We start from the raw sequence: 25629 nt of genomic DNA on the forward strand, positions 1-25629 counted from the left end.
CAGGGAGCAAACTGCACATCCTTCCTCAGCCCTTTCTCCAATCCATGACTCGGCGTGAAGGTCAAACGGGACAACCTCGTCCCTTTCATCCTTACAGGCACGCGCTGCGATCGCATTTTCGGCCGGGCAGCCACCTCGGTTCCAGCAGGGAGCTGCTCGTGGGATGCGGGAACTTGCTGCACTTGCTGCCGCTCCTTTATCTCTCCCAGGGCGATCCCAAGGACACCTGCAGCCCGCAGGTAGAGCCGGGGGACGAGGAGCGGCGCCTGCCCCGCCGCGCTTCCCCACGCTTCGGGGCGGCGGGGGGGAGGCGAGACCCGACCCTACCGGGGGGGCTCTGGGGGCGCCGCCAACTTTCCTTTCGCAGCCGCCCCCCGGGGCGGAGAGGAGCGGCGGCTCTCGGCGCCTGCGCGGGGGCTCCGCATGGCTCTATAAACACGGGGGGCGCCGCCGCAGTCCGGGCGGTGCTGGCGGCGCGGCTCCTCCCCTCATCCCTCCCTCCCTGCCCCGGCGGCGGCGACCGGGCCCACGTGCGCGGCGGGCACCGGGGCAGCGCCTCAGCCTCGTCCCTCCGTCTCTCCCCGGCCCGCGATGCTCCACGCGCCGCCGCCGCCGCTCCCCTCGCCGTCTCCTCCTCCTCCATGAGCGGCTCCGCGGCGGCTCCCGCCAGGCTGATGCCCGGCGGGCGCGCGGAGCCGGCGGCCCCCGGCGCGGGGAGCGCGGTGGCGGCCGAGGGGCAGCCCGCGGCCGCTCTCCGCCTGCCGCCCGACTTCCAGCTCTCGCCGGGTGAGTGAGCGGCGCCGGCTCTCCCGTGTCGCCCTGTCCCGGGGAGGGGGGGTCTGAGCCGCGGGGATGGCGGGGCGGCGTGTCCCAGCGGCGACAGCGGAGTTGGCTGCGCTGCCCCGAGCCGGAGGGGGTCGCGGCGCTCGCCTGTCCTGCGGGGCGTGGGAAACGCGAGCGGGAGAAGCCGTTTTACTGCTCGGGATGCTCGCAGCGTCTGAGGTGCTTGTGGCACGTCTGGGGGACGGATCTGGAAGCCTCTGGATTAAGGCAACTTTTTGCTTTGCTGGGTAGCATGAGGGCTCGCAAAAAACACCCCATCTGGACGTGTTACGTTAATCTATGCCTTGAATAAAGCCTCATTGAGGCTTTCGTGGAACTTGAATGAACGAGTAACGCTGGGAAGCGTGACCGGGAGTTAGTGACTGCAAAGTAACTCCAACTCACCGCGCAATTCCTGCTGCTCCTACTCCCCCTTCCAAGCAAGCTGTTCCGCGGGAGTTGTTCCCGCTGTTACAGCCAGAACGATGCGAACCATCGTCGAAACAAAATACTGCCCCGCATAAGGGGCGGAATGTTGAAATCTGGTTACGTGCCGCCCTTTGAAATGCTCTTTTCCTATAAAACATGTGGGAAATGAAAAGTTCAGAGAGATACCGCGCTTACAGATACACTTCCAATAGTGGCAAAGAAAATATTAATGTAGGAATTGAATAGTGCTGATAGAGATGGCTTAATACTTTGTCACAGCGGAGGGTTAGCCACGGCTCCTACCTGCGCTTTCTTACGAGAGGAGGATGGTGCTGTTGGTTCCGAAGTTTCTGTTACTCCCTGTAAGGCTGTATTTAAATACCTTTTCTTTTTTTTTTTTTTTTTTAAAAAAAAAAAGTGACTTTGATTCTACTTGTCTTGGTCTCACTATATTGAGGTTCCAGAATTTGTAATTACTTTATTGCTATTGCTGTTAAAATTCTTTCCTGCCAGGGCAGTTCCTTTGTTGGAGCATCTGTTGCCATTACTTTCAGGTAGCATGTTGCCTAAAAGTTTGAATGGTTTTACATTCCTGTGCTGCGGGTGCATATTTGCATATTTTTTTTTTTGCTTTCTTCTCCCCCACCTCCCTCAAATACATGCATCTCTCAAGGAAATATATAATGATAACGTTATGTCATCTTTCTTAATTGTAGATTTCCCAGCACTCACGTGATACTGTAATGTCTGGGCAGTCAATGGATAAGGATGGGGCTAAATCCTTGCCAACTTTCCTTGGAAATGAACCGTGATGGAAATATATAACATATCTTTTTTTTTTTTTTTTGTAATAGTAGTAGTAGGGCCCTTAGATCTTCAGGATTTCTATCTGATATTTTGATTTTTCAGGAATATATTGACATTCAGTTAAACATCTTCCTGTGAAGGTCAATGCTTATACAAGTTGCTTGTAATTTCAGGACTACAATGTAGGAAAACTTTTCTTTGTTTTTCCTAGTAGCTGGGCTTTCCTGCTGAATGTTGTCTGACTGGTATTTTGACAGTTGGCAAGTGGAACAAAAGTGGGGTTATTCTTTGGTTGCATTGGCTTGTTTTCCTTGCTACTGGGACAAGAAACAAAACAATAAGAAGTTCAGAGGTATCAGTACTGTGCAGCACTGTAAAGTAAAAGTAACTGTATGGAGTTTAATACTCCAGAAAGAGCATAGATGTTGTCAGATTTCAAATGGATCCGTGTTTCAGAGAAACTTACCTGAATAATTATCCTAAGGATGATTTAAAAATGCATTCTGGCTTGAGTAAGTATTAGTATTCTGTGTTGGTCTTCTATGTGAATTCAATTTTTAATAAATAATGTAATCATTGAGAAATTTGAGTTCAAGCTGAATAGCAGTGAAGCTACAACTGTCAGCATCCTTTAAAAAGAAAGCAAAATAAGCCACCAAGTTCTTAGGCTTGAAAAATCTGTATTTCAAATATATTGCAATATATATATCTAGCCGTGCAGGATAAAATGCAGAAGGGAGAATGCACTCGGCTTTAAAACCACATCATTCAAACTGTGGCACCTGCCAAGAAAAATGTGTACAGAAAGCATGCTCCCCTCAGTCTCAAAGGGAGGTATTTGAACTCGCTTGTTCTGAGCTAGGCTGTACGGCATCGTCCTTACTGGTGGTCATCCTGAAGTACTCGTGATGTGCTTGTAGTCTGGAGCCAGCATTGCTCCTATGCTTTTACAGGGTTGCAGTCTGGGGAATGAAGGGCATTGGGGGAACTGTTTGCCCCCATATCTTGATAGTCAGTGGATGTTCATGAAGGTCATGGGTTTAGCCTGGCCTTTTTTGTCTGTCTGTGCCTCCCTGTTGCCCAGAATAAAGCCAGGTGAGAAAGACAGGTGACAGGTATGACTCCTCACCTCTGTGAGCAGGGATTGTCCATTTGCCAAGTCTTGCTTTACTCAATTACCCAGGGAAGGGATCACTGTACTTCACAAGTTCTCAAAGTCTTGCAGGACCCACTCTTGCTCATGGTAATGAAACCCCCTTCCTCTGTTTTCCTTTACAAGCTCCAGATTTTCAGGTGAGTAGCCAGCTGTTAGAGCAGTGCTGGTATTCCAGGTCTTCCTCCTTCCCTGTCAGGGTATCTCCTATACTAGCAGTCAGGAGGTGGGAGTCCACCCCTGGCTTATGGCCAGCCACCACTGGGGTTTTGAGCATGCAGTAGGACTCCAGCTGAGGACTGGCCTTTATACACTGTCAGCTGGACAGATTCTGCCTTGAAGCCTTGGTTGTGGCATTTGGACCTTACTTACCATCAATGATTGGGCTGTGTCTTCTGAAGTGGAGGGAGCTTGTATGAGCTACATAGCAGAGGGATCCTCCCTCAGTCGCCCCGTTTGTTGACAAGAACAGGTTAGCTGCATTTCAGAGGCTTTACGTGTAGCGGAGGCTGGTGGAGAGCAGACCACCGTGGCATGTGTGGTACTGCCTCCGTCCTGAGCTCTGCTGGTTGTGTAATCTGTGCTGGTGTACACCAAGTTGCAAATATCGCCCGTCATGGACAGTCTCCTTAAGAAGAAATTATGTTCTTGGTTAACTCGATGTTTTGGAGAGAAGAATGGTTGGGCTGTGCTGTTAACAGGAGGAAATCAGTAAAGGCTTGGGAAGGGGAAGGAGTGACGAGGCTTCTGTGGGCCGTGATGAGTATATGTGGCTCACCTTTGGGCCCCACACCACGCACACACACTTTGCAGAAATGGAGAGTAGAAAAAGAGCATAAAAACTATAAGAATGTTGTTCCTTGATTTCCGTTCTTCTTTACTTTTATTGAACTTAGTTTTTTGTCACTTCTGTATTTGTTTTAGTGGCTTTCCTTATGTCCCTGGCCCTAGAATGCTAATTACAGGTGGTGTTGAAAGGGCGATTGGCAGATGTATCTGCTTCTTTTATGGGGGGTTGAATAAATGCAGAACTCAAGTGGATGCTATGGATCCTCCATTGTTACTTTAGGATCTACTTACAGCAGGAGGCACTTCAAAAAGCTCATTTGATGCCACTGGTGCCGGTTATGACCGTGGCTGCTAATACTCCTCACTGTGGCATCAGCTGCCTGTGTTGTGTGTATATGTTTTACACCTTCCATAACTGCTAGCACCAACAGGTCTGAACAAGCATGGTGTCAGCAAAGATAAGTTACCCTCAGTCTGTCTTAATTTGCGCTGGGAAGCTGGTGGAAGGCATGGCTGCATGTAGCTTCCTTTGCACCTGACTTAGAGGGGAATGGCAGCAGGTCCAGGTTTTTGCTTTCTGTTTGCAGCTCAGTTGTCTTCTTTTGGATGTTTTTGCTTGCCCCTGGCAGTTTTTCCACAGTGTACAGCTTATCTAGGCTGATAGTGGGTAGCTGTTCGGAAAGCACAGCCAATGTCTGTGGCAGGTTGCCAGGGGCAGGCAGTTGGTGTGTGGACACCTGTGAGTGGGAGGGAGGGAGGGAGCTGATGCCAGTATCCCCAAACTACTGTGGGGTGGTTTGCAGCCCGATCTCATTGGGTTTCTCTTAATTGGATATAGAAGGTAAGGTAACCTGAGGAGTTAGGGGCTGGTAAACATCTGGATGCTGCTTCTGAAGTTGGCACAATACCCTTCTCAAGTACAGAACTCTGTCTCACTCTTCATGATCTAGTTGTTATGTCTCTGTTGTAAAATCACGTGGGGAATTTGATATTTTCATGTTTGTATCTGGTTCTTCATTTTGGAATAGGGAGAAGCACTGATTTTAAAATTGCTTCTTAGTTTAATTGTCTTTGGGTAGGAGGAGGCAATCCTAAGCATTTTTTTCAGCAAGACAGAAAAAAACCCCTAGAAACTCATTCGAAGTCTGCAGTTTATGGGTGTTGATAGTCTAGCAAAGTCTGAGCATAATGCTTGTACTGTAGGAAGACCAGTAGGGGCTAAACAATACCTTTTGTATCCCAACAGTGGCCTCTGTTCAGCAAGCTTATAAGGATGAATTTGTTGCAAACTGCTCTCCACATTAGGCGATACCAGTCAACTCTTTTCTGAGGTGGGGTCAGCAAAACTTTAGAAGGTTTGAGGAAGTAGGTCAAACTTAAAAAAAAAGAGTGAGTTGATGTCTTCTGCTGTAACTAACAGAAATTTCGGCTACTTTATAGGACTTGGTTTTACTTTCAGGACTGAATGCGTCTAGCAAAACAATGCCTTTCTATCATTAAATACACAACCCTGTGGAAATTAAGATTTAAATCTTGGCAAAAGGTGTAAAGCGAACTTCTAGTTTATAGTTTTCACAAAAACCCCAGATGCTTTCTGAGTACTGAGGCACTGAAACATGATGCTTAGTAAAATTAATGTTAAATGCTGTTCAGATTTTACAACCAATTGGAGTGTACTGCAGAGAATTGCAGCTACAGATTGGTGAATAGTAAACTTTTTTAATGCTTGAGGGAGAATGTGAGCCTGACTTGGGTTGTTTTTGTGGTATTTAAAGGACCTTTCAGCTTGTAGCATTAAAAATAGTATCATCTGCACACAAGGGACAGCTGGAAGAAATACTAATTATGTTTCAGTATTCTTTTCCCAGAGATAGTGATAAAATAGGTAGGCTTGTGAGTTATTTTGAGTAGTTAGCAATACTAGATATTTAAGTTATCTTAGAACCAAGTATTTGTCATACCATGTGGTAAAAATCTGCTATGCTTAGTGGGTAAGATTGTATATTACAGTTGTATATGTGAGTTTTGCTGCAAGTTGCAAAGCTTCTGGTATCTGTCAAAGATGATTTATTAGTACTGCCTTATCCGCCTTTGAGTTTTTGTCTAGGCAGTTACCTTTTTTGGAATTCTTTTTCTGGGAAGCTACTTCTCTGAAAACTATGATGATTTCGGAAGAAAAATGTATATAATTCGCAACGTAGAAAAGATTACAATAGATACTTTGAAGTGGCTTGCTAATCACATTGTCAAGATTAGGGTCTGTTCTGCCATCTGGGTCACCTTTAGAATGAAGTCCATTAACAGATCTCTTCCACCAGTGTCTTGAGACAATAGTTTCTTATCACAACTGAAGCAGGGCAAAAATGGCAGCAGATAGAAGAACCTTGTTTCATATGAGCGTAACTAGAGTCTGTTAAAGCTGGAGAACTCATGAGGCTCAGTAATCTTATTGGAGTGATTTGGTGAACAAAAAAGCAATCTGATGTTATGATGGCATTTGTTTTTCATAGCTCATGTTTGCAGACCTTTTTGGTGCACACTTGCAGTTTAGTGGAGGCAGAGAGAGGCCGCTTTGGTACTAGGCGTTCGTAGGAGCTGCCTGGAAAATCTAAGTTCCTTGTGTGGATGTCCAGGCTAGATTAACAAGTGGGTGAAATGGCATGCACTGATTGGCACACCACTTGAAGACTATTGCTTGCAGCTTGCAAAGTGGCCTTGGCTATCTCATTCAAGTTGGACCCTCAAAGGCAGGACCAGCTGCTAGGTGGTATATTACTAGGTATTCTGCTTGGAGCAGCCCATGGTGTGTGTTGAAGTGGTTAAATGTATTTAGAACACGTTTAGATGATTTCCATACTGGCAACTTGACAAGTATCACACAGTTTGACGGTTTCCACACCATCGGTGTAGACAGAAGCTAATCCTTCCATGAATGTTTTGCTGTTTTCTACAAGAATTTTTGCTTGCTCTGTCACACTAAGAGCAAGGTGGTAATCAGTGTTAAAACTCAGTGCTAATCCGTTCCTTGCCCTTCTGAAATAAGTGAAAATCCATCCAACAGAGGGGTGAATATGTACTTTTAGAGAAAATTAAGTGTAATTCTAATGTCTATTGGTCTCTGTGTGATCACTAAGGAAACAAGTGTCCCACTGTGAAATTAATGTGGATTGAATTGATTCTCTTCTTATTTAAATGAGACAGATTTAAAGGGGGCTGATCTTGTCCCTTATTAGAACTCTACCAAGATACCAGTTATGTTTTTAGCATCTCTTGGTTTAAAATTAAGATTTATGGTTCAACATGCCAAGTTCCACATTTCTCTGTAACAGCTTAGTAGCTCAGTGTTTTATAAATGTTAAGTGTGGGTATTGGCATACCTTCTGGTCCTTATGAAGTTGTGTGCTCTGTTTGTATGTGTGTGTATACATATACATATATGGCTGTAATGTGCCAGGCGTCCAACTCTCTATTTAAAGAATTTGACTCCAGTAAATACTAGGAGCACACTGTGAACTAAAAGGTGTGGCATATAGATTCAGTGCCTTTTTTCTGTGCAGGAGGAGTTGTCTTAAAAGTAAAGAGTTGTCACTTTGCCCCGTTGGAGGTACTATTTCACTGCTGTCTGCTGAGTTCTGAGCAAATACTTGCAGCTCCTCCGTGAAGTAACTTGGGTCCTGGAGAACTAGGATTATCTGCAGATTAAGATGAACTGACTGAACAGAACTGTCTAATTACTCAGATAAGAAAGCAACCGAGCCTCAAGTAGCCAAGTTGCTAACCGCAAAGATGAGATGGGGAAATGCTGATGGGAAATGATCCCAGTTGTAGAAAGATGTGGCCTGAGGACAATAGCTAGATGGTCTTGCAATATTGAAGAAGGCTGCCTTGTGGAATGCAGCTTTGGCCAGGAATCCTGTACGTGCATCCACAATAAAAACAAACTCTTGGGGTTCAAGTGTAAGAAACACACTTCTAATTCAAATAGAAACAGTAGTGCCATCTTTGAACTATGCCCAGAAAACATCTATGACCTGTCAGTTATTTACCTGTCAGTCCCTCCAAGAATTAATGTGATGTCCAGATTTTGTTTAGATGGTTGGTATGGACATCTGTTGTTTGCTATAAATAGAAGGTATATTACCTTGCAACTGGGCAGTTATTTTTGCACAAAAGTTTTGCTATAACAGTAAAACCACATGGATATAAATGTATTCTGAAGTAATGAAGCACAACTGTGTGTGAAGTTGAAGGGAACTGTCAGTGCTAAAACATGGACCTCTATTCTGTGAAAAGGCATCAGCACTGTGGGGGTCCAACTGATAATCTAATAAGCAGAGATATCCATCTGGCCATAAAAAGTTACTGATGAGCTGCTAGCCTCCAACAGCTTGGATAAGACTTGCTGATCAAGCAGTGTGTGAAACTTGGTTTCAGATTTTTGCATTTTTATCACTTTGTGTATAGATCCCAAAGGAAAGGAGGGAGAAGGGATGTTGCTTAGACTTTTCTGAAAGATGTGCAGTGACCACTATTCCAGATTATATGAAATAATAGGTTATCAGACTGTGCTCCGTCCTACCTGGAAGAGCATCCATTTCCTAGGTCCCTACTTTTGAAAAGGCTGTGCCTGTACTGGGTGTCTCAGGAGCTGGTGCCTGATGTTAGCACAGAACCTTACTAGCAAAAAGTTGGAGTTACTTAAGACAGCAGCTTTTGCTGGGGCTTTTTGCCTCTTAAGCTGCTAGTGACAGAGCTGTGGGTTTGTGTTGGTTTAAAAAGCTGCTCACAGCAAACCAGGAAATCTGGGAAATGATAATGCTAGTGAAACAGTGCTGTCAGCTAGACAGTGGTGTCTGAGTAAGGCTGGTCCCTGGCTTTGAAAAGGTGAGGTTCAAGGCCAGATTGGATGTGGCTTTGGGCAACCTGATCTAGTGGAATGTATACTCGGCTGTGGAAAGGGGGGCTGGAGTCAAATGATATTTGAAGGTCCCTTCCAATTATGGATTGATCGCTGCTGAATTCTTGCATCAAATGAAAATTGACTTCCAAAGATTGGAATGATTTGCTGTACAGAGTAAAATGCTTGTGGATGTAATGTACAAACTGAACGGCTTGACCCATGCAGTGTAGATGAGCCCACTAAGCTGCTTGTATGGGAAATCTAAGAGCACTCAGGGACGTCTTCCTAAGAAAAACTCCAAACAAGCGATCTTTTTGGCTTCCCAGAAGATCAGTTATCTGAACTCAATTGTATTTGGCTTAAGAAAAGAAGTTGAAACTAGTCACTAGGAGCCTATGGTGAGGTAACCTTGGGTGGCTGCTAGATCTTCATTGTAGCTTTGTTCCTAAGACAGTGAGAAGCATAGCTAGATGTTGCCTGCAGGCTGGGCTGTCCTTTTTGTTTCTTCAGGATAGAAATCTACATCTAGGAAAACTCAAATACAAAGTGAAGGCCTTGGAATATCACAGAATACTTTGGGTTGGAAGAGACCTTAAAGATCATCTAGTTCCAACCCCCTTGCTGTGGGCAGTGACACCTCCCACTAGATCAGGCTGCCCAAGGCCCCATCCAACCTGGCCTTGAACACCTCCGGGGATGGGGCTTCCACAACTTCCCTGGGCAGCCTGTGCCAGTGACTCACCACTCTCAAGGTGAAGAAATTCTTACATCTAGTCTGCCCCTCTCCGGTTTATACACATTGCCCCTAGTCCTGTCAACACAAGCCTCTGTGAACAATCGCTCCCCAGCTTTCCTGTAGCTCCTTCAGGTACTGGAAGGTCACTCACTGTAAGATCTCCTCAGAGCCCTCTCCCCTCCAGGCTGAACAACCCCAAGTCTCTCAGCCTGTCCTTGTATAGGAGGTGCTCCAGCCCTCAAATCATCCTTGTAGCCTTCCTCTTGACCACAGCTCTGTATCCTTCTTATGTTGAGGATTCCAGAACTGGACACAGTACTCCAGATGAGGCCTCACAAGAGGGGAATAGAGGAGCAAGAATCACTTACCTCGCCCTGCTGGCCACGCTTCTTTTGATGTAGCCCAGGATACAGTTGGCTTTCTGGGCTGTGAGTGCACGTTGCCAGCTCATGTCGAGCTTCTCATCGATTAGCATCCCCAAGCCCTTCTCCAAAGGGCTCCTCTCAATTGCATCATCCCCTATCCTGTATTGAAATCGGGGATTGCCCCAACATAGCTGTAGGACCTTGCACCTGGCCTTGTTGAACCTTATGAGGCTCACACAGACCTGCTTCTCAGGGTTGCCCAGGTCCATCTGGACTACATCCTGTCCTTCTGGTGTAGCAACTGTACCACTCAGCTTGGTGTCATCTGCAGACTTGCTGAGGGTGCACTCAATCTCACTGTCTACATTGTTGATGAAGTTATTAAACAGCACTGGTCCCAGTACAGACCCCTGAGGAGCACCACTTGTCATGGAATTCATAGTTTGTGACTGTAGTTCTCCTGCATACGGTATGTTCCATAAATTTTAGAAGGGTTATGCAAGTCATGTAAAAGTGAAGTCACTTCAGTATCAGTCACTCAAATCTTTTGCAGCATTTTATTAACACTTTCTGCCTCTGTAGCAGTTTTTTTTCCAGCCAGTTTACAACATAATGTGTCCAGAAGAGGCCAATGAAAGGTACGCATCTTGGTGAGAACTCTTCAAGGTGAGAACCTGTAGTGTGGCTCCTTCTAGGTAGCTTTGGAGGATGCTGAGCGGGGTTTCAGTTGTTGTCGTCTTCTGCTTTGGCCTTCCTGCAGGATTGCAGCTCAAGGAAGGTGTGCAGGAAGCAAAGGGCTGAATTAGTAAATTTTAACTTCCTTCTCTGGTGGTCAAGAAAAAATAACTTTCCAAAGGTTGTATTTGGGAAGAGGCAGAATATATAGAAAGAGAAATCTCAATTCTTTGTAAAAGGGCTGTTTGCTAATCTGCAAGAGACACCCGAGTCCTCCAGTGAAGCATGTAAGAACTAATTCCTGCTGGTAACTGATCACTTTGGTTTTCTCAGTGACCTGAAAATAGATACAGCCTACTAGTCACAAAGGGATTGTGCCTTGCTCTTATTTTCCAAGTGAAAGAACAGTGAGAAAGTCTTTCCTGTTCTCTGAAACAGCTTCTGTAGAACTATTAAACTCTGTATCCTGTAAACCATGCTTTCCTGGAAGTGCTGCCCAAAAGAGGGCACCTTTGGTTTTTACACCCATGTCCAATTGCTCTTCAGTAACTACAGTTGGTGCTGATGTTTTGGTTAGAGATTGCAGGTATCTCTCCTGTCTTTAAATACTGGGCTGAGTGATCTTAGCTGAAACTTCACTGTTTCAGCTGTTAAAATGTTGTGTTGTGTGTGCCCCCCCCTTTTCCCATGGAGTTGCAGTGACCGCAAGACCTGATATGTTTTCACATTTAGTTTTGCAAAGACTGCCTTCTAGTGCATGTGAAAACAGCTCTTCTCCCGCCCCCGCCCCACAAGTGAAGAAAGTGGATTCTTGCTTGATTTCTACCTCACTTCTGATAGTAACATCTTGATAGCCGCATGAACCTGTTGTGACTTTTCTGTTGAACCTCAAGGTTGCTATCACCTGCTGTTCCTTCATTTCACGCTTGTGCAGCTGTACATGGTGTATGAGACTTCAGGCATTGCTTTTGTGTGCCATGGACCTTTTCTTCTGGCAGAAGACATCTTCTGTTGTCTCCTCTTAGAGCCGGCTCTGACTTCAGTGTTGTCATTGCTTTTGTTTCAAGGTAGAGGGGGAGCATCTAAAGACTTGGGGGTATTTTTAAGTTGTGAAAAAGTATAAGTAAATCGTGGCAACCAGAAGTGAAAAGTAAATGCCATTCTCAGCAGCTTTCAAACTGTTTCAGGCAGTCCACCTGTCAGCTGAGTGTCACTTTGACATTAAGTTGTAACTGCCCCAAACTGTGTTTCATGCTTGAAGTGATGTCTTGTGGCTCTTCACTGTACAGATCTGTAGCTGTGACAGTAGTTTCAAATTTGTCTGCAGCTTTATTTCTGTTAGCATCAGCATTTACAGCATTAAGCCTACAAAAGCAGTGATTTATAGATTACCATAATATTGATTTTGGAGTTCTAATTTTGCTAACTGGTGCAAAAAGTTACTGCCATGAAAAAGCTATAACCATATTACAAATTCTGCCAAATGGAACAAATATAGGGTTTGTTCCAAGTGGAACAGGTTCTTAGCATTATGGCATCATCTTAGTTGTGTGTTTCAATCAAGGCTTTGACTGCTGGAGTGGCCTTTGGTAACTTCTTCTGTGGATGCTCTTAGTAAGAATAAGCCTGAAGTTTTTCTAAAGTGTTTGGATGAAGTATGGCTATCCTTGCATTGACTAATCCTGTTGCTAGAGGAATGTAGATACATATATTTCAGGGTACAGTGCTTCTGGGGATCATTGCAGTCATGGTTAAATATAAAGGGGCTACAGGGGCTTATTAGTATTTGTGATGGTTGTTTTTTTGTTTTACTTATTTTAGATGCTCATGCATTTGTGTATGAATTATGTTGTCTTTGCATAAGCTCCTTAGCTGTGGTGCTCTTGAGTTAATTTCCTATCAAGTGGAGCCCGATGGAAACTCCCCATTCAACTGACTGGAGGACTAGGTACTCTTCAGGCACATCTCCTTCTCTGGTAAACACTAACTGAAACTTCAGAACAGTAGTGAAAAAAAAGCCCCAGCCCTAATAGAGTTGACTGGTAACAATGCTGTTTCTGGCATGCAGCATAATTCAGAAGCAGAAATAGTGCCTCTGACTTAAACAAATGTAATGAGTAGTAACAAAATATTCAAGTACAGGAATTAAAACCATTAATGAATCCAAATCTCTTTAGAGATAAACGCATAAATTTGTGTGCCTTCTCAAGGACTAGAGCTAGCAGAGTGGCATTTTTAAGCAAGCTTAGAAAAGCCCAAAACCTCCAGTAGCAACTCCTTTGCCATCTTGAGTGTTGATCTAGAGCAGAGAGAAATGTTATTGCTTCCAGAATGTGTGGTGTTGTCAGCTTTCTCACCTTCTCCTAAAATCTGCACAAACATGTGATGTGAACAAGGAAAAGAAAAATGCCCTTCTTGACTGATGACAAATTGTAGGCCATGAATTACTGTAAGATGGTGTGGAAAGAAAATTAGAAATTGGATACTTTCTAGGATTCTGGTTATTTATTGATTAAACTAAGATCCATCTGTACCTAAATATGATTATAGTCAAGACTTCAGTGGAGGAGGAGAAAGCTAAGTCGTCACATGGCGTTACAGTATTTTTCTGAATATGCAACTGTCCTGTGCATCTGCTCTGTTTAATAAAGGCTGCTCGAGAAAGGAGGGAATCTCTCCAGATGCTACTCTTTGCAGTCTGTTTGTATGAGCAATGTAAATGGCAATATGTTGATGTTACAGAATTCTATACCAAGTTTTGTGTTGTCTTGCATATCCTCTTATGCTTTTAGATGTGGAGGATGAAAAGCTGTTCCTAGCATGTGGTTATAGCTTGTTCTTTTTTCTGAATAAAACCCAACTTGTAGCTTGTGGTGGCTTTTCCCGTTGTATTCATTTGAACTCAGAAGTGATGTTCTAGATTGTATTGTACAGCAGTATTTCGTTAGCTTCCAGACTAACCAGGTAGTAAAAAGACTTTAATTGATGCAGTCTTCTTTTAGGAAAGATCATAAGTTTGAGTAGAAGATCTGGGATTCTTCAAACATTTGATAACTTGGAAGAAAGCTTAATGCTATCCTCAAAAAATGTTGAGGTACTCTTTATTTACATATCTGGCATGGTTTTGTACCTTCCCTCTTTCTTTATGCAGAAAAGCCTTTAAGTGAGGTGTTTGAAGACGCTGGTTTTAGTGGTGGACTCTGCAGCAGCTGCTGTTGAAGGTAGAGGAGGTCAGGCACCAGCAAAGGTAGGGTGCTCTGTAGTTCCCTTAAAGGAATGGAGGCCTTTGAGGCCGAGGATCCAGCTGGCATTTTGTTTGTGACCCTGATGAAACGTCTGGATTTTCCAGAGCCCGGATTTTCCAGAGCCCGGCCCCTAAGGGGCCAGGGAGTGTAGGACTAGGAGGCATTGGTAGCTGAATGGTTTCCAAATGTGGGGAAGAAGGGATTGCTTAGTGGCATCTGCTGGATTCTCTCTAGGGTGGCTTTCATTTGAAAGCTTTAGTGGAAATATTGTTTCTTAACTGTTTAATTGTTTGTCATTATAGCTGATGGGTCAGGAGGAAGGTGGTAGGAGTTGGAATCCTACTGGGCTGACATAGCTGTGGGTTTGAAAGAAAAACAAAAAAGCAAGGAAACAAGGCAGAGTCTTGGGGGTTTCTTTTGGATTTTTTTTCCTTTTCCCTTCTGCTGGAATCTCTTTATTTGGCTGTAAGCTGCTTTCATTAAAACTATGCACTTTAGTGCTTTTTGGACAGACCCTTGAATGAGGGACAGCCTCTAATACCTGAGTGGCCTTGGCTATCATTGGAGACCACTGCCCTCTGATTGAGGGAGGTGTTCTTGATATAGATATGTGAACTGGTATTAATCAGGCTTCAGTTTCCATTGCACTGTTTCTTTAAGCCATATCTTCACCTGCAAGTAGGTGCGGAAATGTTCAGAAAGTTAAAATGTGTAGAGGCGGTCAAGTCTGATAGCGTGATGGATTTTGCAAGTTGAAGAACTGCTTAAGGAAGTTACTACTAAAGTAATCTCAGGGTGTGTTTGGGGTGTGTGTCTGCTTTTAATGTCTGAAAGATCTTTTTGACTCAAATGAACTGCTTTGCAATTTGCATCTTGTATGCAGATAGTATTTCAATGTGACTTGTCTAGTTAAGTTTCCCTTGGCTTTAGGAATTGATTTCTGTCATAAAATGTAGAGTAAAGGTGATGTATGCTTAGCGCTTGACATTTCTTGGCAGCTCCTCCTTGGGAGTTAGAAACTAAATGCTACATTCTTATCAGTGTGTTTTAGTTATTTCTTCTACAGAAGCACAGGAAAACCATAATATTGCTTAATTTCTGATAGTCTGGATGTTTGTCTCCTACAGGAACTGTTCTTATCAGAAGCAGCAATGGGCAGCTAATGCTGGTATCTCAACAAGCAATAACAAGAGCACAGAGTCAGCCCCAAAATAACACGAGTGTGAGACCACCTGTACCAACCAGCACACCTGCAATCAGAATATGTCCTGTACAGGTAACTTCTCTCATAGCTTTCATTTGATGTAGCTGTATGTTATGTAGATATAACAGGGCTTGCAAATAAGTTCTGGAGGGTTAAATAACGATTTAAGTGCTTTCTGAACAGCGATGTAGCGTGTGGCTTTACACACAAACATCACTGTGCTTTGCTTTCTCAGTCTGAAAAGTATGCTAGCTGTTACCTGTGGTGTAGTTCAGATTAAGGGATTCCTCCCTGATGATGTTGATGTGAAGTGTTTTAACAAAAAAAAAATCCAATCAAACAAAAAAATGTAACCAGCTCAAACAAAAAAATCTACCTAAATGGTTATTGATGTAATTGCGACCTTATTGATCCTCTGGTGGAATACTTCTCTGAAGCTGAGGACCTTCTTCATGTTCCCAGGATGTTCCTCATTTCCTGAGCCCTGATGTCTTTTTGCTTCCATCTCTTGTAATGTATTTAGCATGCAAAAGTAAATGTGGGTACAAAAAAAAAAGTTAACCATCTGCATAGGTCTTATCAACATGCTTATGCTCTAACCTTTGTGTTCTGATTAGGCATTGTATTTAAATGTCTGTTCTTGAGTCTCAAACTTGTAATTGAATAGCTTTTGAGCAGTGCTTATACTGTAAGGACTAAGTGAATGATACCTGTATTGTTGCTGTCAGAGTAGCTGTTTTGGCTTATATCAGACAAGAGCCAAGCACCGACTTCAGTGTCTGTTTTGTCATTTACTTGTCTGACTGTTCTCTGCACCTTTAATATTTTTTTTTTTTAAGAACTCTGGCACACAGTTACTAAAGAAAGTAGCAGTTACTCCTGTGAAACCATTATCTCTGACAACAAATGCTGCGGCTTCTACTGTTCAGCCACCTGCTGTAGTACAGGTAGGTGGCAAGCTTTATAGTATGGAGGAATAAGAGTAAGTGACAGAAATTAAGAAAATACCAATGAATTTGTGTTATTTCTGACTCTAATCTGGTTTGCACTGAGCTGGTAACTTTTGTCCTCGTGATTTGTTTCCTGAATGTCTTCTCGTAAATGCGTTATTTAATTGCGCTGCTGCCAGTGTGTGTCAGCTCACCTTCTCGCACTACAGTAGGAAGCACATGAACAATGGATAAAGTAAGTAGTTCAGAGAACCATTTCTAGTTCTCTTGTACCTTATCATAGAATCATAGAATCACCAGGTTGGAAAAGACCCACCGGGTCATTGAGTCCAGCCATTCCTATCAAACACTAAACCATGCTCCTCAGCACCTTGTCCACCCCGCCTTAAACACCTCCAGGGAAGGTGACTCAACCATCTCCCTGGGCAGCCTGTTCCAGTGCCCAATGACCCTTTCTGTGAAAAATTTTTTCCTAATGTTCAGCCTAAACCTCCCCTGGCAGAGCCTGAGGCCATTCCCTCTCCTCCTGTCTCCTGTCACTTGGGAGAAGAGGCCAGCACCCTCCTCTCTACAACCTCCTTTCAGGTAGTTGTAGAGAGCAATGAGGTCTCCCCTCAGCCTTCTCTTCTCCAGGCTAAACAACCCCAGCTCTCTCAGCCTCTCCTCATAAGGCCTGTTCTCCAGCCCCCTCACCAGCTTTGTTGCTCTTCTCTGGACTCGTTCCAGAGCCTCAACATCCTTCTTGTGGTGAGGGGCCCAGAACTGAACACAGGATTCGACATGTGGTCTCACCAGTGCCGAGTACAGAGGGAGAATAACCTCCCTGGACCTGCTGGTCACACCGTTTCTCATACAAGCCAAGATGCCATTGGCCTTCTTGGCCACCTGGGCACACTGCTGGCTCATGTTCAGTCAGCTGTCAACCAACACCCCCAGGTCCTTCTCCTCTAGGCAGCTTTCTAGCCAGGCTTCTCCTAGTCTGTAGCACTGCACAGGGTTGTTGTGCCCCAAGTGCAGGACGTGGCATTTGGCCTTGTTAAACCTCATGCCATTGGTCTCAGCCCCGCAGCCTGTTTAGATCCCTTTGCAGAGCCTCCCTACCCTCCATCAGATCCACGCTTCCACCCAGCTTAGTATTGTCTGCAGACTTGCTAAGGGTGCCCTCAGTGCCTTCATCCAGGTCATTGATAAAGACGTTGAACAGGGCTGGACCCAGCACTGAGCCCTGGGGAACCCCGTTTGTAACTGGCCTCCAGCTGGGTAACACAACTCTTTCAGGCTCTTGCTGATGCTTTCCTGGGAGGTGCAGGGTTTATAATGCTCTCTCCAGTTTGGGTTACCTGGTTCTTAGGAAAACAAAGCTATACCTGGAATATTGTTGGAGGGGAAAGTGAGCTGTCTGCCCTAGTCAAGCTGTTTTTTCAGGTCTACATTCTTCCCCCTCGCCCTGTCCTTAGTAAAAGCTGAAGGAAGATCAGCTGAAGACCTATGTTCTCTAATTGTATTTGGTAGACAGATTCCACAGATACAAATGTAAATAGGCAGTGACTGGAAATGCTTCATTACTTTTAGGTAGTTTTTCTCTTATTTCCTAGGTTGTGGGTTTTGGGGTTTTTTTTTGGTTGTTTTATTCCCCCCCCCCAGAGGTTGTTGTAGGACTCTTCTGATGAGATTTTTGCTAGCTGTGGCCGACTAAGTACAGTTTTGGCTTGGTTCTTGGGAATCAGAGTTATGGATGAGCACGTGTAGTTAAAAAAGACAACCAAAACCTGCTTCCTTCTGCAGCTAAAATATTCAGTCCTCCTTATAAACTGGAGGAGAAACTGGGAGGAAAACTGGCTAGTATACACCTTTTTGTAAACAAGAGCTTGAAGGAGTCTGGGCTATAGCAGTTGACCAAGCACTCGGTAAATGAGCAGGATCAGTCATTCAAGAAACCATGCTGTATGTATGTTTTTGACCTTGAGGGCGTTTGAAGGATTGGGGGATATGTTTGCTGACAGCAGTAACTAACAGTCTGACTTACAAATTTGTCTTCCTGCTGTTCTTCTGTATCAGCAACTGAAAACTACTTGCAGTTCTGTCTGGTGTTTTTCTCATGCTTCCCACTGCAGATGGATAACACTGGGGTTAAGGGGCAAAACCCAGAGGCCTGCCCTTCTCCATACACTTCTCCGTTTTTCTTAGAGTGGAAACAACATATGCTTTGTGTCTAAGAACAGTAATGAGTGTTCCTTACACACTTAAATTTTGCAGTACTAGTTTGCAGATCATGTGCTTGTGATATCTACATAGAGATCTTTAGGATATAAAAGCAGTAGTCATCTACTACACTACCCTTGCACTGCAGAGAAGAGATGAAGGTAAAGATTTCTTTCGTCTGACGGACGAAACTGCTGGCATTATCACAGTCCCATGTGGATAAACATTGAGATTCATCATGCTGTTAACTTTTCCTTTTCAAACTTACATCTGCCTTTGACTTGGTTCTTCAGTACTTTGTTCAGTTTTGATGTAATCAGTTTAACTTAGGTTCTTTTGAGTTATTTTAAGAAGTAGACATGGAGTATTTTTTGTAAACTGTATTGTTTCTGTTGTAGAAACCTCAACACTTCTAGTGAGCATAGATCTGGATTTAAACAGCAGGAATGATGTCCCCAGGAAAAATTAATAGGGCTGTTCTGTTTGGAAGGGCTTCCTTGTAGCCCATCTGTTTTGCAGAGGATTTTAAAGCCCTGTGTACAACAACAAGTGAAAACGTGAAATGCCATCCTGCCATCACAGGACCACTTCACTCACCCTGGGGTAGACAAGAGAAGACTGCTGACAAGGGAGTCTGTGCATAACATTGCAGAAACCATCTGGGGAAAGGAAGGAAGAGCCTTTGGGTCTGATTTTCTTGGCAGCAGTTCATTTGTTAGTCCTAAAAACTTGCTGATGTTAGTTCTGACAGTCTTTTGAGGAGAGAAGTGTTGATGTGCAAGTATCATCTCATCACAAAGTAGGAGACAGTGGAGAGGAAATAATCCTTGGCTTGGTTGTGTTGTCTCCTATCCTGTATGAACTACAAACTGCAACGCTGTCTGCAAAAGTCTCTAGAGATTTACTGACTCCAGGATTATTCTCCTCATCTACAAATGTATTTTCATTTTTTACATTCCTGAATGTTTAAGCTCTGAGGTTAGATAAAATATCTGCACACTTTTTTTACCTTCTTCTCAGATGGGGTAAGAAAGCTGCAAAGTATCTTATTAGCATCGTGCTGGGGTACTTTCATTTAGATGCAGAGCACTTCTCTTGAAATGAGTTCAAAATATGCAGGATTAATGCCTTTTTTGTGACACTTGTTTTTCTGCTCGAAGTGAGAATGAGAATTGTCAATAGTGAAAAACGTTGAAGGCAGCTGACGGAATTGAATTCCCATATATTCATCTTCCTGGGAAAAGTGTCCAGCGGACTTACTGTTGTTCCCTCCCTCAGCTGATAAAATGCTGTTCTGGTCTTGATGTGTAAACATACTGGAATTTGCAAGAGATCAGCTCCCGTGAACCTCATGTTTTCAACTTTTAAAAGCCCAGGGCATTGCAACTTGACAGATCTGTACTCTGTCCCCTTCAGTCCTCCTCCCATCCATCTGTTTGTGGGATTCTGGTGCCCAGTTTGTCTCCCTATGGTCTTAGAGCTGTTGAGGCTTATCCTTGGAAGAGGCGGTAGTGGTGGCAAAGATCCTGCAGAGAGCTATTAAAGTGTTACCAACAGCGGGAGCTGAAGCTGGAAAGCTTTCTGGTAACTGCCTGCTTCTTTCATGTCAAGCTGGCAGCAGCTTGAGGGAGGGGACATGCATCCAGGGGAAAAAAAAACAATTTATAAGTAAATGACAAGCGCCAATATTTTGCTTTAGCTTTAAATGTTTGTTCATTTTCCCTTTTTTAAAAGGCTTAAAAGCTCTTTGATATTTGACATGATGTCTGTCTAAAGTTGATTACTTTTTATTTGTGGTAGGGTAGGTTGGGCTCTTGTGCTGCTGCATATCGTTAATGCAATTAGTAAGTACTAGTTTGTGATTGCTGACTAAACTGTAGTATTTAACTGTTAAAAGTCAGTGAAAGCAATTGTTGCACAGGTCTGAATCTAAAATTTGGCCCAAAAAACTAGACTTGCCCTTTCTCTTCAGAGGTTTGGAGGAAAAATTACACTTAGCTTCAGGTTTCAAATGCTAACCTGAAACTCTTGCTTTTCTGTAACTTGAAGGTTCAATCTGGCTTTTCAGTTTTCAGGCCAGGAAATTGAAAGTAGTGGGTTTTGTAGAGGCCAAGTCTTTTACTTGTAGTGTATTCTGTTGTATCAGAAGAGCTGTGTTGGGTTTTTGGGGTGTGGGTTTCTCTTTAAAATCTCTAATAGAAATACTTCTGTTTAGTAGGTTGTTTGTTTTTTTTTTAAACTCTGGAAACTATAACATAGCCTGGTTTGCAAAGGAGAGGGGCAACTGTGTTCTTAGTTTTTCTTAAATGTTCATTACTCTTCTGTTCCCGGAGCTTCTGAATCTGTTGGTAAAGTCTATTGAGATTTTTTAAAAAATATTAAAATAATTGATTGTTGCGAGTGTGTTTGTGTGGGCAGAGGGAACAGGAGATCCAAAATGTTGTCCACAAGGAAAAGGCAGGAAGAACTTGTTAGGTGCATTTGCTCAGCTGACTGCTTCTGGTGGCACATGCATCTCTCTAAAATGGACACAACATCTTTTGCCTACTGCATGTGTGATAGGAAAAATAAGGTCTTGCAGTTGGCAGAAGAGCTGCAGGAGAAGAAAAGGAAGATAAATAATTGGTTAAGGATATATTTATCTTTAGAGCAGTATCACTTGGCTTAGCATTGACCAGAATTCATTGATCTTGGACTGCAGCCTGCAGGAGCCTGGGGAAGTTAATCTATTGGTTTCTGCAAGACAACTTTACCTTTCTCTTCACTTGAAGTTGCAGGCCATGCTTCAGTCTGGGTGAACCTTTGCCACGTCTTTCCCCTGTCCTTGATTTAAAAACAAAATCATGGCTGTGGGCATTCTGTGTGCTCTATTAAATAGAGCCTCTCAAATAAATGGATCCAAACTCTAAAACCAGATAAAAATGCTTTGTTTGAAATAGTAGTGTGGAGTGATGGTGCTACCTTATACGCTAGCAGAATACAGTATGTTTGTCACGTTAATCTCCAGTTAAGAAGTGTTAATTTTTCTTTTCAGCCAGCAGCTGCAACAGCTAGTGTTACTACAGTTACTGCTGTAAAGCCTTCGAGTACTGGAACACCTGTAAAACTTCCAGTTACAGGACCACCTGCACAAGCTATCTCCCAAAAGGCAGTCTCTGTGAAAGCAGAGGGCACAACAGTAGCACAGACCACTGCTTCCACAGTAAGGAAAAAAGTTTTTAATTAAAAACTAACATTCTCTATATTCATCAGAGGCTGGAGAGCCAATGCAACATCTAACAGTCTTTGCTTTATTTCCATGCTAGGAGATGCTGGAGAATGCGAAGAAATGCAAGAATTTTCTTGCTACGCTAGTAAAACTGGCATCTAGTGGACCTCAAGCCCGTGAGATCGGGCAGAATGTGAAGAATCTGGTGCAGAATCTATTGGTGAGACTTTTAAACAAAGTGCGCTGTTTGTGTATCGCATTTGACATTGACTTCATCATAGTTTTGTTCTGTCTCTTTTTTTTAAACAACTGAAGAATTGGACTAAGTTTGTGACTAAGCTTAAGTCTTATTTTAAATTCTAACTTGATTCCACGCTGTATTTTTCCCCCCATATTTCTGTTTCAACTTATGTGCACCGTTAATGGGCAGCAGAAGGAGCTCATAGCGTTGAAACTGCTTCTGGGTCTGAAGTGTTTTTTTTCTGGTGTAATTTTGCATCCTCAATGGCAACGGTTTTACTGTGGAGGTTGTAGTGCAGTGTTAAGTCTGTTCTACTGCTCTACTCCAAGACAGAAGCTGACTTAAAGGTTGGTAGCGAAGCTCCAGTGTAACAAGCATGACATAATCTGTCTGTAGACAATGGGATAAAGAAAATAATGTGGTTGCTGCCAACCTCCTTTCTCCTTGCAGGTGGCTTCCGTATGCTGCTTTGTGTTGTATCTCAGCACAGCTGGGTTTTCTTGGTAATGATTTCTCCTGCCACTTCTTGTCTTGGCATTTGACCGTTGCTGCTGTTCTGTTGTTCCACTGTAGCAGAAGGCTGTGGGTTTGTGGAGGGGGATGGCTTTGCTAGTGGCACCAAAGGACTTTTCAGTCTAAGAAAGCATGAGGTAGATGGAGGTTTAATTTCACAGAGAGCAGATTGTCTTAAAATGCAGCCTTGCAAAAAACACTTGATTCTTCTTCCTCCTCTGGTTTTGTACCCCTGTTGGACTATACACCGGGATTCTCTAGAAAAATACTAGAATTATTCGTTCTTGTGCTTGCAGTACTTAAATATTATTTTTTTTAGGAACAGTTGTTACCAAGCACTAATATGTTGTTTGCTTTCTGTAATATTTAAAAAATGCTGCTGTTCTCACGTTCAGTATGTGTATATGATTTAAATGCAAAATAAATTAATGTTTCATATGCACGAGGGAAATGAGTAAATGACAGCTGTGAAGTACAATGGTCCTTAAGGCAGCATCTTGTGAAGTGGATGTCAAGCACTTTATATGCACTGAGATGGTGTACTAAATCACTGCATCTTTTGGTGAGATCTTGGTGACTTGTATCCACAGCTCAGTGAGATCTAACAGGCAGCTGATCAAATGATTAAATAGGACAGGTACTGTAAGTTCTGTTTGTCTGCGAATATAGTGTCTTTAAAACCTCTGTTCTGGTTGCTAGCTAGCTCCTTGGAGTGGTTGCTCCCAAGGAGAATGTGGGTGAGAGGAATAATTTCTCTGCAAAGGCAGAGATTGATTCTGGGGTCCCTCTTTGTGTCTGTACCTTCTTGGTTACCCTGTGGTAAGGTCTCACCTGGGAGAATGAGAAAGGGCAGTGGTGTCTAGGGCTACCCACCACCTTACCCCCCCCCTCGCTGTAGCAGTGAATGAGGTATCTCAGAAGTCTGCTGCAGCCTCCCAAGCCTTTGAGTCAGACGTTTGTGTTGGGATGGAGTGGAAAGCATTAAGAAAGGAAGCTGTACTCTGCAACCCATTCAACTGGTCCTATAGTTGTATGCAGGAGTGGTGTTCTGATATGCAGTTTCTCCTGCTTTTGAAAGACTGTTAAGTGTTCTGCTTTATTATGCTATGTATGCATTAGACTAGAATTGTCTTACAAAAACTACTGAGTTGTCTTGTCTCCTGTCTTTTTAAATTGACCCTTTTGCAGATAAACTACATTTACAGGAAAAAAGTACTGTAGTGGATTTAAAATATTTCTGCATACCATGAGGTGCTCATTGCTGCTCAGTTCTCCTTTTAAACTGGTTTGTCACTTCCCTTCAATGAGGTGTTTGAACAAGTATCCTTAAGTGTTACCTGCCTGGAGTTTATGTAATTTAATTTGATGATTGTGTCTAAATCACAAGATCATTATATCCTAAAACATTTTTTTTAATAAGAGGAAAAAACCCCATTTGAGTAATAACATTGAACAATAATGTAAATGTTTGTGATTTTTGATACACCTGAGTTAAAAAATATAAAAAATCGTAGATTCATAGTTATAATTTGCTGTAGTAATTATAGTTTCCTCTTTAGGAAGCAAAAATTGAACCAGAAGAATTTACAAAAAAGCTATACATGGAACTCAAGTCGTCTCCACAACCATATTTGGTTCCTTTTCTCAAGGTAAGAGTTTTACCGTGGCTGTGTAGTATTGAATGAAGGGAGGGGGAAATGCCAGAAAAGGGAAGAGTCTGAGCATTCAAACAGGTGTTCGCTCAGGTCAGTTGAGGAAATGGTGTTTAACTTTGCCCTATGTGACTCTTGCTCTTCAAAAGACAGGGTTTTTTTTTTTAGGGGAGGGAGGATTTCAGGAGTAACTTATGCTGTGTTCTTAAATTGGAAAATAGTTACCCTCTAGTCATTAGTTGAGATAAATATTTTGGAAGCTGATTGCATCTACAGTAGAGCAGCTATGCTAAGATGACCTTTTACTTTCTCATCAAAACTAACTACAAAAGTCTAATACGAAAGACAGAAAAAGAACAGTGTACAGGTTATGTGGTATTTGAGCTCAAAGAAACTACGTAAAGCTAGTATTTGTCTGTCTGCAGGTTTATGCTTAACTAGAGGCAGCAAAAAGCCCATCCCTTTCTAAAAGTTTGACAGGACTACTGTAACTTAAGAAGAGTAACCTAGGATAACTCCTATTTCCATTCAAGCAAATAATAAATTTTAAAAAAGGCAGTCATAACTTTTAAAATCTTATGCTAGAATGGATATTAACAATCAAAATAAAAATTAACATCTTTTTCTATAGCAAGCAATGTTCTAGTGAAAAATTGAAGACTTAGTTATATTTGGTTGCAATGCACATAGCTCTAGCAAGCCTAAGAGTACTGTACTTTTCCTTGTTGTTCACTACATGCTCAGTTGAGAATCAAGGAATAGTGAAGTGCTAAAGCTGGGACAGGTTTTCTGGAGTTTGTAGTCTTCCTCAGTATTTGACAGCATATATGACAGAGCATATGATAACGTTGGTATTACTTCAGGTGACTGATGTCAATCTGCTAAAGTGTGGGATGAATGCTTTTGTTAGTGGCAGCCTTTAAATGCTTTACTAGAAAATTAGCCATAAGTCTGGAAAACTACAGCCTTTTCTACAGGGTTTAATATAAAATTTTAATATCGGCCACTTATCTGTTTATTTTCTTGGAGGTTTCATAAAAGCCAATGCAGCAGCTTAAAAAAAAAGATAGCTCAGAGTACTGGCCTTCCTGCATCTAGTGCAGCTCTGGCTACAGAAGCGCCAGGCTGCAAGTGTCAGACCAGCGTGACTGGCAGAATCTTTGAGCTGTGTGGAGTCTCAGCAGAGCTCTGCTGACTGCCAGGGCAAGTTGGGCTTCAGAATTAGTGTGGCTGCCTTTGGCAGGACCCTGGCTAATGAACCCTGCTGGATGTGGACTGGCTGCATGTGTGTGGGGCCAGCTCAGGATCTGCTGTGCGGTGTTCTCAAAGCAGCACAGGTGAACCTTGATAGCTCCATGCAGAACCCACCTAAGTTTGGCAGAGTTAGGCCTCATCTCAGGCTGATGAGCCCTGGACTAGTTCATGCAGGGGAGCTCAGGCAAGAGGTGACTGTGCAGCACCGGCTAGTGCCCACAACCACTGTGTCCCCCACAGGGTTGTTAGCTCAAGCACAGTGCTGTCCTTATACACTCATGGAGTTGCGCAAGCCCAAGTTAAGCTATCCCATAAAGTGCAGAGCTGCTACATGCGGTGCATAGACCTCAAGGCAGTTCCACAGGGGTTAAGTTGGGTTCATCAGTATAGGTCAGACCCTGCCTGTTTCTCCTGTGGCATGCTGCCAGGTACCAGCATCACCCAGGCTATTCTGTTTTGGGCAGTACCCATACCCCATAATCCT

General features: G+C 43.3%; 1 protein-coding gene across 1 annotated transcript in view; it reads left to right on the top strand.

Annotated features, from left to right (window-relative positions):
* The first annotated feature begins 663 nt into the window (after window positions 1–663).
* TAF4B (TATA-box binding protein associated factor 4b) overlaps window positions 664–25629 on the top strand; it is a 73239-nt gene continuing 48273 nt past the window's right edge. The window contains exons 1-6 of the mRNA XM_069853992.1: window positions 664–786; window positions 15049–15197; window positions 15965–16072; window positions 21312–21479; window positions 21583–21705; window positions 23799–23888. Of these exons, the coding sequence (XP_069710093.1) occupies window positions 675–786; window positions 15049–15197; window positions 15965–16072; window positions 21312–21479; window positions 21583–21705; window positions 23799–23888 (750 nt within the window). The 5' untranslated portion in view covers window positions 664–674. The remainder of the gene's footprint in view (window positions 787–15048; window positions 15198–15964; window positions 16073–21311; window positions 21480–21582; window positions 21706–23798; window positions 23889–25629) is intronic.

Source organism: Phaenicophaeus curvirostris, chromosome 3 (assembly GCF_032191515.1).
Source record: "Phaenicophaeus curvirostris isolate KB17595 chromosome 3, BPBGC_Pcur_1.0, whole genome shotgun sequence".
In the NCBI taxonomy this organism is placed as follows: domain Eukaryota; kingdom Metazoa; phylum Chordata; class Aves; order Cuculiformes; family Cuculidae; genus Phaenicophaeus; species Phaenicophaeus curvirostris.